The sequence below is a fragment of the Quercus robur genome, chromosome 11 (genome assembly GCF_932294415.1).
Source record: "Quercus robur chromosome 11, dhQueRobu3.1, whole genome shotgun sequence".
NCBI classification, from domain to species: Eukaryota; Viridiplantae; Streptophyta; class Magnoliopsida; order Fagales; family Fagaceae; genus Quercus; species Quercus robur.
Genome location: NC_065544.1, coordinates 25663953 through 25678363, shown reverse-complemented (window position 1 = coordinate 25678363; position 14411 = coordinate 25663953). Strand labels below are relative to the sequence as shown.

Sequence of the window (14411 nt, the reverse complement as noted above, 5' to 3'; positions counted from 1 at the left end):
ACAAAAGCAAAGCAAGGAGAAGAGGGGAAAAAAAGTAAGATTATTCTTTTTAGGATTTATGTTTAATTTTACAAAAGCAAAGCAAGGAGAAGAGGGAAAAAAAAGTAAGTCCTAGGTTAGGAAAAATAAAATCTTTTTCACATGTGTTTTTTTATTATTATTTTTGGATAAATTGTTACAAGTGGAGAAGAGGGGATTCAAAATTTGGTTCTCTTTACAAAGGAGAACAATAAATACCACTATGCTATAAGACTTATGGCCTTTTACATATGTGTTTTATTTATTTATCGAATTTCACATATGTATTTTTTTTAAAGAAAAACATATGTATTTAGGTGTAAAGGGGAAGAGAAAAAGAAAAGAAATTAAAAAAAAATTATTTTACTCTTTTATCCTTGAAAATTATAAATTAATAATTAATATGAGTGTATAAAACTCCAAATTTCCAATATGATCTGAATTCCATTCGAACACATTTTCTAATGTGCTAATCTGATCCCTCTTTCTCTTCTCTGATAAAATTCAATCTTTTTTTGGTCTTTCTCGATTATACAAGGTTGTTTATATTATTATGAGGTGCATACATGGATTATGAAGCAATGTTATGAGGTGATGTAAATGATTATAACACATTGAGGTGATGTAAACGATTATAACACATTGAATGAATTCTGTTACAACTACCATCTATAGCAACTTTTTTTAAAATTTGTTAATTTCTCTTAATTTGTTAATAATTGTTAAATTTGAATTTTTTTACTTCAATATGGTGATTTTAATATTTCGAGTAGGCAATAACCACCAAAATTATAAAAAAATTGGTTATATAACCTCTTTGATACCTTATGTTGTAAAAGTGCATGTCATTATTTTTTGAATCTTACATTTAATAGTTTTTTTGTGCATCGCACTGGTTAGCAACTGTAAGGAAAGTAAAAGTGTAAAACAACACAATCAAATTTGATAAGGAGGCAAAAAATTAAACTTTTTTAATTAATTAGGAAGTAAATTAATAGATACATCACAATTAACTAGAAAATTAAAAAAAGAAAAAGAAAATATCATCTTAGACTTATTTACTCCTGCTATTTTACATAAATATTCAAAATTAATTTAAAATTGTCCACATTAAAAAAAAAAAAAAAAAAAAATCTCTAACATTTAAAATATGAAAGTTGATGTAAAAAAACGATTTGTGCGACTATCATTGTCAGAAAAGGAAAGCTGTTTATTTATTTATAAAAGAGCTATCCCAAGTATGCCACAGCTTAGCTATGTAGTGAATTATGAGTAGTAAATGGATGTCTTCGTATGAAGTTATGAACCACTGTTTCTCAAAAAAGAAGAAGTTATGAACCACTTGACATGGCACAACCATAACTCTTTATAAAAATGAAAAAGAAAAAAATGAAGAAGAAAGGGATGATTGGTCCTTCTAGTCAATACCCTGCGCCTTCACAGAACCTTCGTAAAAAAGCAGAAGCCGCGTTTTACTGTCTCTCTCTCTCACTTTAAAACTCCAAATTTTCAATACGATCTGAATTCCATTCGAACACATTTTCTGATGTGCTGATATGATCCCTTTTTCTCTTCTCGGATTAAATTCAATCTTTTATTTTATTTTATTTTCCCAATCAAACGCACTGATCGATTCAGATCATTTCAATTAATTCTGAGCTCTCACCGAACCGAGGCTTCTACTGCAATAGACTCACTCCTCGAATCCGTGAAGCTACTGTCAAAAAGGTAAACTTCGGTTTTTCCATGCGTTGACTCTCTCTCTATCTCAATTTTTTTTATTAATTTTTATTTCTTAATCTTATGCCTTATAGATCTTAATGGATGACCTGACCGATGAAGGGGGCTCCTCTTCTTCTTCCCCTCACCGAAGGAACTTCGACGTTTTTTTGAGCTTTAGAGGTCAAGATACCCGCTTCGGTTTTATAAGCCATTTATATCAGGCTTTGTGTGATAATGGCATTTACACCTTCAGGGACTTAGATCTTGAGAGGGGAGAAGAAATTTCAGAGACACTTCTCAAAACCATTGAAAAGTCAATGATTTCGGTCGTTGTGTTCTCTGAAAACTATGCATGGTCCAGCCGGTGCTTGGATGAACTTGTTAAGATTATGCAGTGTAGGAAAAATGGCCAATTAGTTCTACCGGTTTTTTATAAAGTTGATCCATCAGAAGTACGTAATCAAAGGGGAAATTTTGGGGCGGCGTTGACTAAATTTGAAGAAAAATTCAAGAATAAGGTGCAAAGTTGGAGGTCAGCTCTAAGAGAAGCTACTAATTTGGCTGGACGGCATTACGACAATGGGTTAGTATCTCTTAATTAGTCTCATGCTTCGTGGTTTTTATAATTTTAATAGTTTGTCATAACTAGGGGTGGCAAAAATTATCCATATCCATGGACCCGTCCATTACCCACCTTATTTGGATAAGTCTTAACCCAACCCATTTAAATATTTGGGTTAAATGGATAAAGACTCATTTGGTTATTTAATTAAACGGGTCTATATGGATAAATCCACTATACCCACTGAACCCATTTAAATTTTAAAATTAAATAAACCCACAAATTACCCACTAAACTATATAACGTTAAACACTTTCCCTTTCTCTTAAATTTTCTAAGCCAAAACATTCAGCCCTCTCACTCTCACTCCCCTAAACACTTTCCCTCAGATTTTCCCTCAAATTTTCTCAGTAACCAAACAAAAGCAAGGAAATTCTTGGGTTGATTTCTAAGTTAAAGTTTTCAAAAATTTTGGGTTTGGGGTTTTCAGAGACAAAAAAATTTCGAAACTACATATCTTGATCTGAGTCGAGATTGACGTTAGCGTGAGAGGCTCTTTGCGGTACCAGAAGAATTGGTCGAGAAAGGAGAGGAGGCCACACGCTAGAGTTCCTAGAATCCATGTTCGGAATGTGAAGCTTGGGGGAGAAGTGTCGTCGGTGATCGGAACCATCAGAGCTACTTGCTCGATCGGAGAGTTCTCAATGTCGGAGAGAATTTCCGGTGAGCTCAAATCGGAAGCTTGTACTGTGCATTATGAGTGAAAAAAAGTTTTGATGCTTAGCTTACTGTTTGGAGAAGTGGAAAGTTGGGAAAAAAAAGTAAGGAAAAAGAAAAATGAAAAATGAAAATCTTACTGAGTGGAGCTTTGATTTCTTTGTTAATGCTCATCTTCTCTCTCTTCTTCAAATAGAATGGAACTTTTAAAAACAGTGGAGCTTTGATTTTACAACGTATAATGCTTAGCTCATATTTTTAAAAACTTGGACCCAAAAAGAATGGAACTTTTTACTTTTGAGTATTTAAGGGTATTTTAGTAATTTTGAAAGTCAATAAAGTATTCCACTATAGTTTTAGAGTTATTTGGGTCATATTGGGTTAAATGGGCGGGTTATTAATTAAATGGGTTGGACGGGTAATGGATAATTAATTTATATATAAATGGGTCATAAATGGATAAATAGATAATTACACACCCAACCCATTTATGACCCAACCTATTTATAACCCAACCCGCCCATTTGCCACCCCTAGTCATAACCACTAGCTACATAACAAATTACGAAATTATTCTATTTTAATAATATCTTGGTAGTTAGATCACACAGTAAGGGTAATGATTGGAATAGAAAAATTTTAGAGTTTCTGCCACCTATTCTTTTGAAAGTTTTTCCAAAATTTCTTGATTATTTTAGTAAAGTATGGAAAGGCTAAATCTGATTTCCTAGCGAAAAAATGTACTAAATTAATGATACTTCTCATATCCTTGAGTAATATGTCATTTACTTTAATTAATACTTATTCAAGTGTAGGTTGTATTGCACAAAATTAGACATCTTGAATTTAGTTTATTTACACATTACTATTTCCAACTAGTCCAATTCATTTATTGTCTATTATGCTCTGTGATTTGCAGTGGTCCTGAATATAGATTCATCCAACAACTTATTGAAACGATATCAGATATCAAATTAAATGGCACACGGTCATATATTGCTAGATGCCCTGTTGGAGTAAATTCTGAGCTCTCACCAAACCAAGGCTTCTACTGCGATAGACTCACTCCTCGAATCCGTGAAGCTACCGTCAAAAAGGTAAACTTCGGTTTTTCCATGCGTTGACTCTCTCTCTCTCTCTATCTCAATTTTTTTTATTAATTTTTATTTCTTAATCTTATGCCTTATAGATCTTAATGGATGACCTGACCGATGAAGGGGGCTCCTCTTCTTCTTCCCCTCACCGATGGAACTATGACGTTTTTTTGAGCTTTAGAGGTGAAGATACCCGCAACGGTTTTACAGGCCATTTATATCAGGCTTTGTGTGATAAAGGCATTTACACCTTCATCGACCATGATCTTCGGAGGGGAGAAGAAATTTCAGAGGAACTTCTCAAAACCATTGAAAGGTCAATGATTTCGTTCGTTGTGTTCTCTGAAAACTATGCGGAGTCCCACTGGTGCTTGGATGAACTTGTCAAGATTATGCAGTGTAGGAAAAATGGCCAATTAGTTGTACCGATTTTTTATAAAGTTAATCCATTAGAAATACGTAATCAAAGGGGAAATTTTGGGGCGGAGTTGACTAGACTTAAAGAAAAATTCAAGAATAAGGTGCAAAGTTGGAGGACAGTTCTAAGAGAAGCTGCTAGTTTGTCTGGATGGCATTACGAGAATGGGTTAGTATCTCTTAATTAGTCTCATGCTTTCGTGGTTTTTATAATTTTAATAGTTTGTCATAACCACTAGCCACATAACAAATTATGAAATTATTCTATTTTAATAATATCTTGGTAGTTAGGTTACAAAGTAAGGTTAAAGATTGGAACAGAAAAATTTTAGAGTTTCTGTCACCTATTCTTTTGAAAGTTTTTCCAAAATTTCTTGATTATTTTGGTCAAGTATGGAAAGGCTAAATCTGATTTCCTAGCAAAAAAATGTACTAAATTAATGATACTTCTCATATCCTTGAGTAATATGTCATTTACTTTAATTAATACTTATTCAAGTGTAGGTTGTATTGCACAAAATTAGACATCTTGAATTTAGTTTATTTACACATTACTATTTCCAACTAGTCCAATTCATTTATTGTCTATTATGCTCTGTGATTTGCAGTGGTCCTGAATATAGCATCATCCAAAGAGTTATTAAAAAAATATCAGATACCAAATTAAGTGGCACACGGTTATATGTTGCTAAATGCCCTGTTGGAGTAAATTCTCATGCCAAGGAGATAGAGTCGCTTTTAGATATTAAGTCAAATGATGTTCGAATTGTAGCGATTCATGGTCTAGGGGGAATAGGAAAGACTACAATTGCAAAAGCTGTTTATAACAGAATTTTTGACTGTTTTGAAGGAAGCTGCTTTCTAGAGAATGTTAGAGAAAATTCAAGGACAAGTGATGGCAAAATCCAGCTACAAGAGAAAATTCTTTCTGAGATCTTAGGGGCCAGTCATGTGAAGGTGGATAATGTATCCTGGGGAATTAATGTGATAAAGAAAAGGCTTTGCAATAAGAGAGTTCTTTTAATTCTTGATGACGTTGATAATTCAAAACAAATAGAAGATTTGCTTGGAAAATGTGATTGGTTTCTTGCAAGAAGTAGAGTCATTATAACAACAAGAGATGAACACGTGCTAGCTACTCTTCCACAAGGTTGCAAAACTTACAAGGTCAAGGAATTAGGCACACATGAAGCTCTTGAACTCTTTAGTCAACATGCTTTCCATAAAAGCAAACCCCCTCAAGATTATTCTGAATATGCACACCAAATTATTGACTATGCCCAAGGCCTTCCACTAGCTCTGACAATCATAGGTTCTTATTTGTGCGGAAGAGCAAAAGATGAGTGGAAAAATGCAATACATAAATATGAAAAAATCCCCAATGAAAATATTATTGAAACACTTAAAGTAAGTTACGATGGATTGGATGAAAATGAAAAGGATATTTTCCTTGATATTTCATGTTTCTTTCGGGGATGGTCCAAGGATTATGTTGAAAATATATTAGACACTTGCGAATTATTTCCGAATCATGGTATTACAACACTTGTTAATAAATGTCTCATAAATATAGAGCAAAATGGCACATTGTCCATGCATGACTTGATACAACAAATGGGCAAGGAAATTGTTCGGCGAGAATCACCAACAGTCCTCTACAAACGCAGCAGGATATGGAATCATGAGGATGCTTTTAAAGTACTAATGGGAAGTAAGGTATAATTTATTTATTCTTCAAATTTTAACCCTTTTTTTTCACAAGGTAGAAGTAATTATTTTTTTCTTTGACATATATAGTTTTTTTGGAGATAAGCTACGAAGTATGAACATGAGTATGACATAGTGACTCTACAATTTTGAAAAATTATAGGATATGACATGATAAGGATATGCATGGTAATTAATTATTAAATATATTTTTATTTTTATTTTAAAGCATTTATTTTTTCATATAATGTTAAAACATATATCAATTTAAGAGCAATAATGGATAATAAAGTGAATTCATGATTAATAAATGATGTTTAGAAATTAGAATACATACCAAGAATAAGATTTAAAAGAGTGAATAAAAGATAACTAGAAAAGTATTCAAGATTGAAACTAAAAAGAAATAAAAGATGAGTGTCAACAATGTTTTAAAAAGAAAAAGGACACAGCTGGCATGCCGATAGAAGTGTCCTAGACATATCCCATGTCTAACGGCTCCCCAAATGAAGTGTCCCCTAGAATATTAGTTTATCAATACCATTTTTGCTTAAAACATTAAGAACATTTTAGTTTTGGAAAATTCTATTGTGATATATGGTTCACTTTATGCTTTATCCAATCAGGGGTTAGATAGAATTCGAGGAATAATGTGGCATTCGCCTAATCCAATAAGAGTGCAACTTCACCCTGAAGCTTTTGAAGGGATGGACAATCTCAAATTTCTTATAGTTCGCAATGTACAAATTTCTGAAAAACTTAAATCTCTCCCCAATGGGTTAAGGTTGTTTGAATGGCCTGAATATCATTTTTCCTTTCCATCCAATTATTCTCCGCAACAGCTTGTTGCACTCGAGATGTCGCATAGTTTCGTTAAATTGGAGGAGCTATTCAAGCAGGTATGAGTACTATTATTTATGAGTTTTGATTTCTTTAAATGCTTTTAAAATTTTTTGAATATAATATATATTTTTTTCATTCCTTTTAGGTGGTCGATTACAAAAATTTGAAACTTATCAATCTAAGTTTCAGTGAATCCATTACAAATTTCCCTAATTTGTGCGCCCCAAACTTGGAGACATTGAACCTTTCTTTTTGTAGAAAGTTAATTGAGGTTGATGAGTCCATTGGATCTCTTGCTAAGCTGAAAATATTGAACCTTGAATACTGTGAGGAACTTCAAAAACTTCCAAGTAGTCTCATGTTGACATCTCTCAAATTTTTAAATCTAGATAGCTGCACAAGGCTTGAGAAGTTCCCCAAAATTCACCTAGAAATGAAATGTTTAGAGGATTTAATTTTGAGTTCTAGTGGTATTAGAGAGTTGCATCCATCATTGAGGTATCTCACTAGGCTTAGAACACTGAAGCTAGATAATTGTGTACAGGATTTTCCAGATAGAATCAATAAAATGCGACTGACTCCTATTCCATGCACTTCCTTTGATACCCTTTCGGAATATGGGCTTCTGAGCTTGGAAAGTCTACATCTCAGCTACTGTGGTGCAAATTTAATTGATTTGGATTTTTGGATGAAGCCCGAATACTTCCCCAAATTGACAATTCTATATCTAAGTGGCTCCAATATTGTTTCCATCCCGGAAAGTATTATTAGCTTTACTAGTTTAGCAGATCTTTACATAGACAATTGCAAGAAGCTTCGGAACATTCCAAGCCTTCCCCAATCTATACGGAGAGTGAATGCAATAAACTGCTCTTCAGTGGATCCACAATCATTCAGAAGATTATGGACTCAGGTATCTCTCTCTTTTAAGTTTGAGTTGTAAAGAAACAAATTTTGTTATTTTTCCTAAATACATATCATGAGATGTTCTAACTTCAATTTCCTTTATTTGCTAAATGCAAGCAGTTTGGACAAATTTTAGAGATTTTACCAAATAGTGTACGTGAAGGTGAAAGAAGTAGCATATTAATGGATTCCTCTCTCCTTAATGGGGGAAATTATTATGAAATTAAGGTACCAAGAATTGAGATTCCAAGTTGGTTCAAATTCGTCCATCAGAGTTATGGAAATTCTGTATCATTCAAGATTGGTAGCAAATTTCCAAAAATTGTTGTCTGTATTGCTTTTCAATTGGTGGAGGCACATATAAGCGGATTTTTTTCTGTTTACGTTTCCATCAATGGTTGTAAAGAAAAAATCTCATTTCAAGATATTGAAGAAATGTCTGGGCATCTGTGGTTATTTTCTGTATCTAATTGGAAATTGTTTGATTCAAATCCATATGATGAGAATGACATTGAAGTTATATGTGAAATTGATGAGTCGAATGAAAGCTCTCTTCCTTTTGAGAACACTAAATTCGTAAAATGGATGGGGGTCCATGGAGAATGCATATGTTGTGGGGTTTGCAACAATAGAGGAAATTCCAGGGGTGTCAAACTCCGACACCGAAGACGAAGAAGAAACTGTCGACCAACCCGTGGCATGCATCCCCAAAAACCTTACCTCTCCCGCTTTGGATGGCTTCAAATACTCTGGAAACGGAGCTCCAAACTTTGGAGATGGAGCTCTCGTCCAACCCTTTTGATGTCTCTACTCATGATAATGATGATTCTGACACTAATCTATATCCACCATCAAAGAAGACAAGAAATCTTGATTGAACTTCAAAGAAATATCCTTCCATCTTAAAAACAACCTTGATGCCAAGGTATGCCTCTTTAGTTACATCTTTGGGTGCCTTTTTTGTCACTCGCTTTTCTCTCTTTCTCTAAATTTAACATCTCATTCATACGAGTAATAACGAAATCAAGCTGCTGGGCTTTGTAATTATTATTTATAAAAAACTTATTTATTTTCTTTATTTTAATGCAGGTGGCGATTGGTTGCCATTGAAGTAATTGGTAAGCCAAAGATCCCTTTTCACCTTGCAATTTCATTTTAATTTATTATCATATTTGTCTTTTGTTGATTTGATTTGTCTGCTATAGGTACATAATTTCTTCTTAAAAGATTTTCCAAACTTCAACTTTACCAAATAATGAGTATGCTATTTGATTTTTTGAAATTGAAATTCAAGTCATGCGCACAAACTGTTTAGTGAAATGCTTCTTCAGGATATTGAACTAGTTTGCTTAGATGTTTCAAACCTATGCTACTCCTTGAGCCAAATGTTAAGGTTTTATTGTTAATTTCTACAAAAGTTTTTTGTTTGATTACTTCTGCTTTTCTTGTGGGTTTTAAATTTTTATATTGTTAATTGTTATGTATGTTTCTTTGCTTTTATTGATTTGCTGAATAATCTATATCTATAATATATATAAAACTAAAGACATTTGACTTTTCTCATAATATTGTGTTACATAAGCTTTTGAGTTCTTACAATTGTACACCATTATTTTAATATTTTTTTTGAAATTTTATTATATTTTGAAGATAAAGCATCTATTAAAATCTTATTACATTATATTTTCAATAAATGGTAGTTGCATATACAAACACAATCATAATAAATAAATTCCTATTAATAATTATCAAATTTCATATTTTAACAAAAAAATATATATAAAAGTTAAAAGAGTCATATCATGTTTAACTTTTCTGTGCATTGCACAGGTTACCAACTAGTATTAACTCTATTTGTTCATAAATTTATTGGAAGATAAATGACAACTGGACAAGAATGCATCGAGCTGGTTTTGAAGAGAAATGAAAATTAAATTTGCAATAAACTATGGCCTCAAAAGCCTTTTCTTCTGCAGGCCCTGCCTTGAGAGTGGGGCTCCCTTTATATTATTCATATTTGAAGAATATTATTCACATTTGATTGGTTGTGGAGTTATTAAGAACATGTTTTTATTTGCTTGTTTCCTTCGTTGTTAATTAGGATAATTTAATTGATGAGGATGGGCAAGGCCACAACTTCATCATTGTTGGGATAACAACTGTACCTAGTGGTAAAGCGTCTTTATCCCTTATAAGTTTTTGTGCTTGAAAATGATCCTTCTATTCTATAGGATTCCTCTGTTTGCATCTGATAGACCATTCTCTAAAGCTTATATTCAATTCTCAAAGTAGATTCGAGTCATGTTGTTGCCATTGGAAAACAAGATAGTTAGTAACTGATTTGGAAGTGCAGATAAACTGATTTGGCCTCATGATCAGTCAAGTCTCTATACAGTCAAGAGAGCCTAGCTTCTCCATAGTTGATTCTCAAATGGAAGAGCAGAACTTGGTGTCCTGGCTCTCAGATGTGGGCTGACCTGTGGAAGCTTGAACTCCCTTTCAAAGTCTTTACTTTCCTTTGGAAACTACTAAATGATGGTCTTCCAGTGAGAAGGGAGTTAGCAAATAGGAATCTCATCACTGATGCATCTTGTCCTTTATGTGCTATTGAAGAGGGATGCCTGGATCGTCTATTTATTGCCTATAACTTAGCTTGTGCATGTGTTTAAGATCCCACTTACCATTGGAAGGTAATTGAGTCAAAGTCAAGTCATAATTGCATTGCTACTTGGCTGGAAAGAGTTTATAAGCGTAGGACCAGTGCAATCACCTCACTGTATTCTTTGCCAACACTCTTTGGGCTATTCGGATACATAGAAACAAAGTAGTGCATGAAGGAATAAGTGTTAATGCTAGCTTTTTAAGTCCTAAGTCATAGTGCTGACCTCTCTGCTATTTATAGGGATGCAGCAAACGCATGGGAAATGGACACTTCTGTTAAACAACCTGATGTGCTCTTCAGCAGGTTACTTGGCAGTATGGCACATGATCGGATGTTGAAGGTATGGATCCTTCTTTCTCTTTTTGTGATATGCCTATACGATGGTGTAAAACCTATAGAGAATTTGGTAAATATAATTGTGGGAGGGTTTCTTGTCTCGGCCCCCAATTAGCAGGAATTGTCTGCTTTGGCTCATGCCTCACGGTTTTGCTCAATCCCACATCGGGGAGAGACGCCTCCTCCCACATATGCCTTATAAGCTTGAGCCCAAGACACATGTGTACCACTACTACACATGCGAAGTAGAGCAAGTCTCAAAAACTGCTACCTCATGCTGTGGTAGTGCACTCCTACGGGTCACACATGAACCTACAAAGGGGGAAGGTGAGGGTTTCCCCTTAAACCCCAAAAGGCGCCTTTTAATGTGGGAGGGTTTCTTGTCTCGGCCCCCAATTAGCAGAAAATTTCCGCTTTGGCTCATGCCTCACGGTTTTGCTCAATCCCACATCGGGGAGAGACGCCTCCCATGTGTGCCTTATAAGCTTGAGCCCAAGACATGTGTACCACTACTACATGTGTAGTAGTGGTACACGTGTCTTGGGCTCAAGCTTATAAGGCACACGTGGGAGGTGCCTCTCCCCGATGTGGGATTAATGTCGAAGGGTTTCTTGTCTCGGCCCCCAATTAGCAGGAATTGTTCGCTTTGGCTCATGCCTCACGGTTTTACTCAATCCCACATCGGGGAGAGACGCCTCCCACATGTGCTTTATAAGCTTGAGCCCAAGACATGTGTACTACTACTACATAACCGTGAGGCATGAGCCAAAGCGGACAATTCTTGGTAATTGGGGGCCGAGACAAGAAACCCTCCCACAATAATTATTGTTGGATGTTTATTCTTATCATATAGAAGAGAGAGTGATAGAACCAATCACAAGGGTCCTTTACAATTTTATACTGCCATTCATAAATTTTTTTATCCATGGTCAAATACAATTTCTTTCATGTAGATTTGGAATTTCTATCTAGAACCAAAGTTATGGGAATCTTGATATTCAATGTTTAGTGATATATAGATTTGTTGGGGGAAGAACACCTTGGGGAGACTCCAATCATGAACAACTCCTACTTTCTCCCCCTTGCCTTATCGGTTTTTTCTTCATCAACATGTCATCCATGGGCCTCTTGTACACCATCTATGGGAACCACGTGTCAACACTGCATGCTCATCCATGGGAACCCCGCAAGTCCATGTCCTTGGGAACCTTGGACCACACTATTATTTAGTACCTTTAGCAACACTCATTTGTTAGGCCTTTTGCCATGATCTTTTGTGTGGGCCCTTTAGGCTTACCTTGTCCTGGCCAGGTAGGGACCTTAAACACCTTGTCACCTTCGCTGCAAACCACCATGAACTCGGATGTCACTTGTTGGGAAGATAACACTTTGGAGAAACTCCAATTGAGTAGTTAATATAAGAGCATTTGTATCAACTTGTGCAAATTTTTTTGTCTATTTTAGCATAAGAACTTAATTTTTTATTTTATACAATCACTTTTCAAAACACCCCACATCAGTTTTTCTATTTTATACTATATTTTATTAAAATATTATTTATCAATTATATATTATTTTTCCAAATCATATCCCTCTCTCTTTCTCGGCTTTACCATTCTATAAACCACAAATCACAGCAAACTGCCCACCAAAACCACCTCTCTCTTCCTCAACTAAAAACCCCACCCAAATCATAGCAAACCAACTATTAAAATCACAGAAAAACTAGGGCCAAGAAAGAAACCCAAGTAAATTACCCAGCTTTTGAAGCAAATTACCCACCTTTGAATGAATATTGGCAATAGAGTTTAGCTTAACCATTGACACGATGCTCTAAAGCTTTTGATCTTGTCTTAGGCTAGTGGGGTTGGTCATTGGTGTGATTTTTTCTTTCTTTCATATAATCAAGCAAAATGGTTATTATTGATGGAAAAAAAATCCTACTCTCCTTGAATGGAGCTTAGTTTTACCTTCATGCACTTCTTTGTCCTTCCCTGTTCTTCTTGATCATTGTAATTTGGGTTTACTAATTTCTACCACTGTAGTACTTGGTTGGATATTCTTTAATAAAGAGTTTTTACTTTATTTATCAAAAAAAAAAAAAAAAAAAAAAAAAAAAAAAACAATCCTACTTTGAACAAACCATAAATTTTTCAAGGTAAACCCATTTGATTATTTGCTACACATTTATAGATTAGTGGGCAAAAATGTGTAAGTGTGGCACCACTGACGTGAGTGCTCTAACATATAGAGATACATTTAACCCAAAAGGCCTAATGGGTTTAAGCTCAATCATGTTATTTTAAACATTCATTCTTCTTATCAGTATTCAATGTGGGACTTATACCAACAAGATTACCATCAAAATATATAGAATTTGTAACCAAACACATGGTTCATAATTAGGATTTCTGCTTATTGTGTTTATCATTGCATTTGAACAATTCTTTTAACTTTTTCTCATTGCTTGTTTCGATGATGGACATGTAATTGATCCTTGTAAATGAACAATTTCATCAACATTTTCTTCATATAATCATGCTAAATTGTATTTTCAAATGTTGTTACCATGGATCATTTATCACTTTTTGATCCTTTGCGCACTAACTATTTGAGGGAATACCGAATATCACATATCAATAATTTAATGTGATCAAGGTGGTTTTGTCTAATGGGAGGGAATCTATGTGAGTATTTGATTTTCATGTTTCAATCTTTCAGGTACCAAGAGAAAAGGTGCAATTAAAGGAACCAATTTAAGCAGTTCAAAAAGTTTCTTTGTTGGTTGATTGTAGATGGATGATGGTGTAGATCTTTTAGTATCATGTCAATTCTAATGCAAAAATTTTCACATCAGATTTCTTTGATAATCCTATCCGTGACCTTCATTTGGCATCGTGATGATAGAGTAATGTTTTACCATGCCATGTAAATGGTGGTGTTGGTTGATCTTTTTTAAGAGGATTATGATGTATTTAATTTTGGTGTCTCATGTTTTCCTTTTCCCTTGTTTATGCATGGGAAGAAGATTATAAAGTATTAAAGTTGTTTTGTAATATTTTCTCTCTCTCTCTTTCTCTCTCTTTGTTTTTAATCTTGTTTCCCTAGGAGGACTTGGTGAGGATCATAAGGCATTTATTTTTGGTGCTGGTGTTGGAGATAGTAATGGCTGAGCAGATCTTTATAATTAGTTTCTTAGATATTCTGTATCATTTAGAGTGATGTTTGGCAAACCAAAAAGATGCTTCAGTCGAGTTTTGAATCAATTTTGAATGGATGTGAACTTGATGCTAAAAAACTACCTTGGTGTTTGATAGGCATAATTCAGGACTTTTCCCATGATCTGATGGGGGATGAAAAGGTTGAACTTCCTAATCACTTCTTATCATTTAGGTTTCTTCAAATTCAAAGGTCATAGACAGATGAA

At 34.3% G+C, this 14411-nt stretch overlaps 1 protein-coding gene and 1 long non-coding RNA gene across 2 annotated transcripts; both read left to right on the top strand.

Moving 5' to 3' along the window:
- Positions 1-1345: 1345 nt before the first annotated feature.
- Positions 1346-8864, top strand: LOC126704875 (disease resistance protein RUN1-like). Its single transcript, XM_050403867.1, has 9 exons — positions 1346-1746; positions 1833-2323; positions 3939-4116; positions 4209-4699; positions 5139-6246; positions 6864-7136; positions 7226-7993; positions 8107-8562; positions 8619-8864. The coding sequence occupies exons 2-9, from the start codon at positions 1839-1841 to the stop codon at positions 8862-8864; spliced, it is 4005 nt and encodes a 1334-aa protein (XP_050259824.1). The 5' UTR covers positions 1346-1746; positions 1833-1838.
- A 1430-nt stretch (positions 8865-10294) lies between these two features.
- On the top strand, positions 10295-14040 carry LOC126707101 (uncharacterized). The gene is made up of 2 exons (XR_007648813.1): positions 10295-10988; positions 13706-14040. It is a non-coding gene; the product is annotated as an uncharacterized LOC126707101 (long non-coding RNA).
- Positions 14041-14411: the final 371 nt, after the last annotated feature.

Coding starts and splice junctions, on each gene's coding strand:
- LOC126704875 (XM_050403867.1), top strand. CDS start 1,839: ATGGATGACCTGACCGATGAAGGGGGCTCCTCTTCTTCTTCCCCTCAC. Junction 2,324..3,938: donor GGACGGCATTACGACAATGG/GTTAGTATCTCT, acceptor TGTGATTTGCAG/TGGTCCTGAATATAGATTCA. Junction 4,117..4,208: donor GTGAAGCTACCGTCAAAAAG/GTAAACTTCGGT, acceptor TATGCCTTATAG/ATCTTAATGGATGACCTGAC.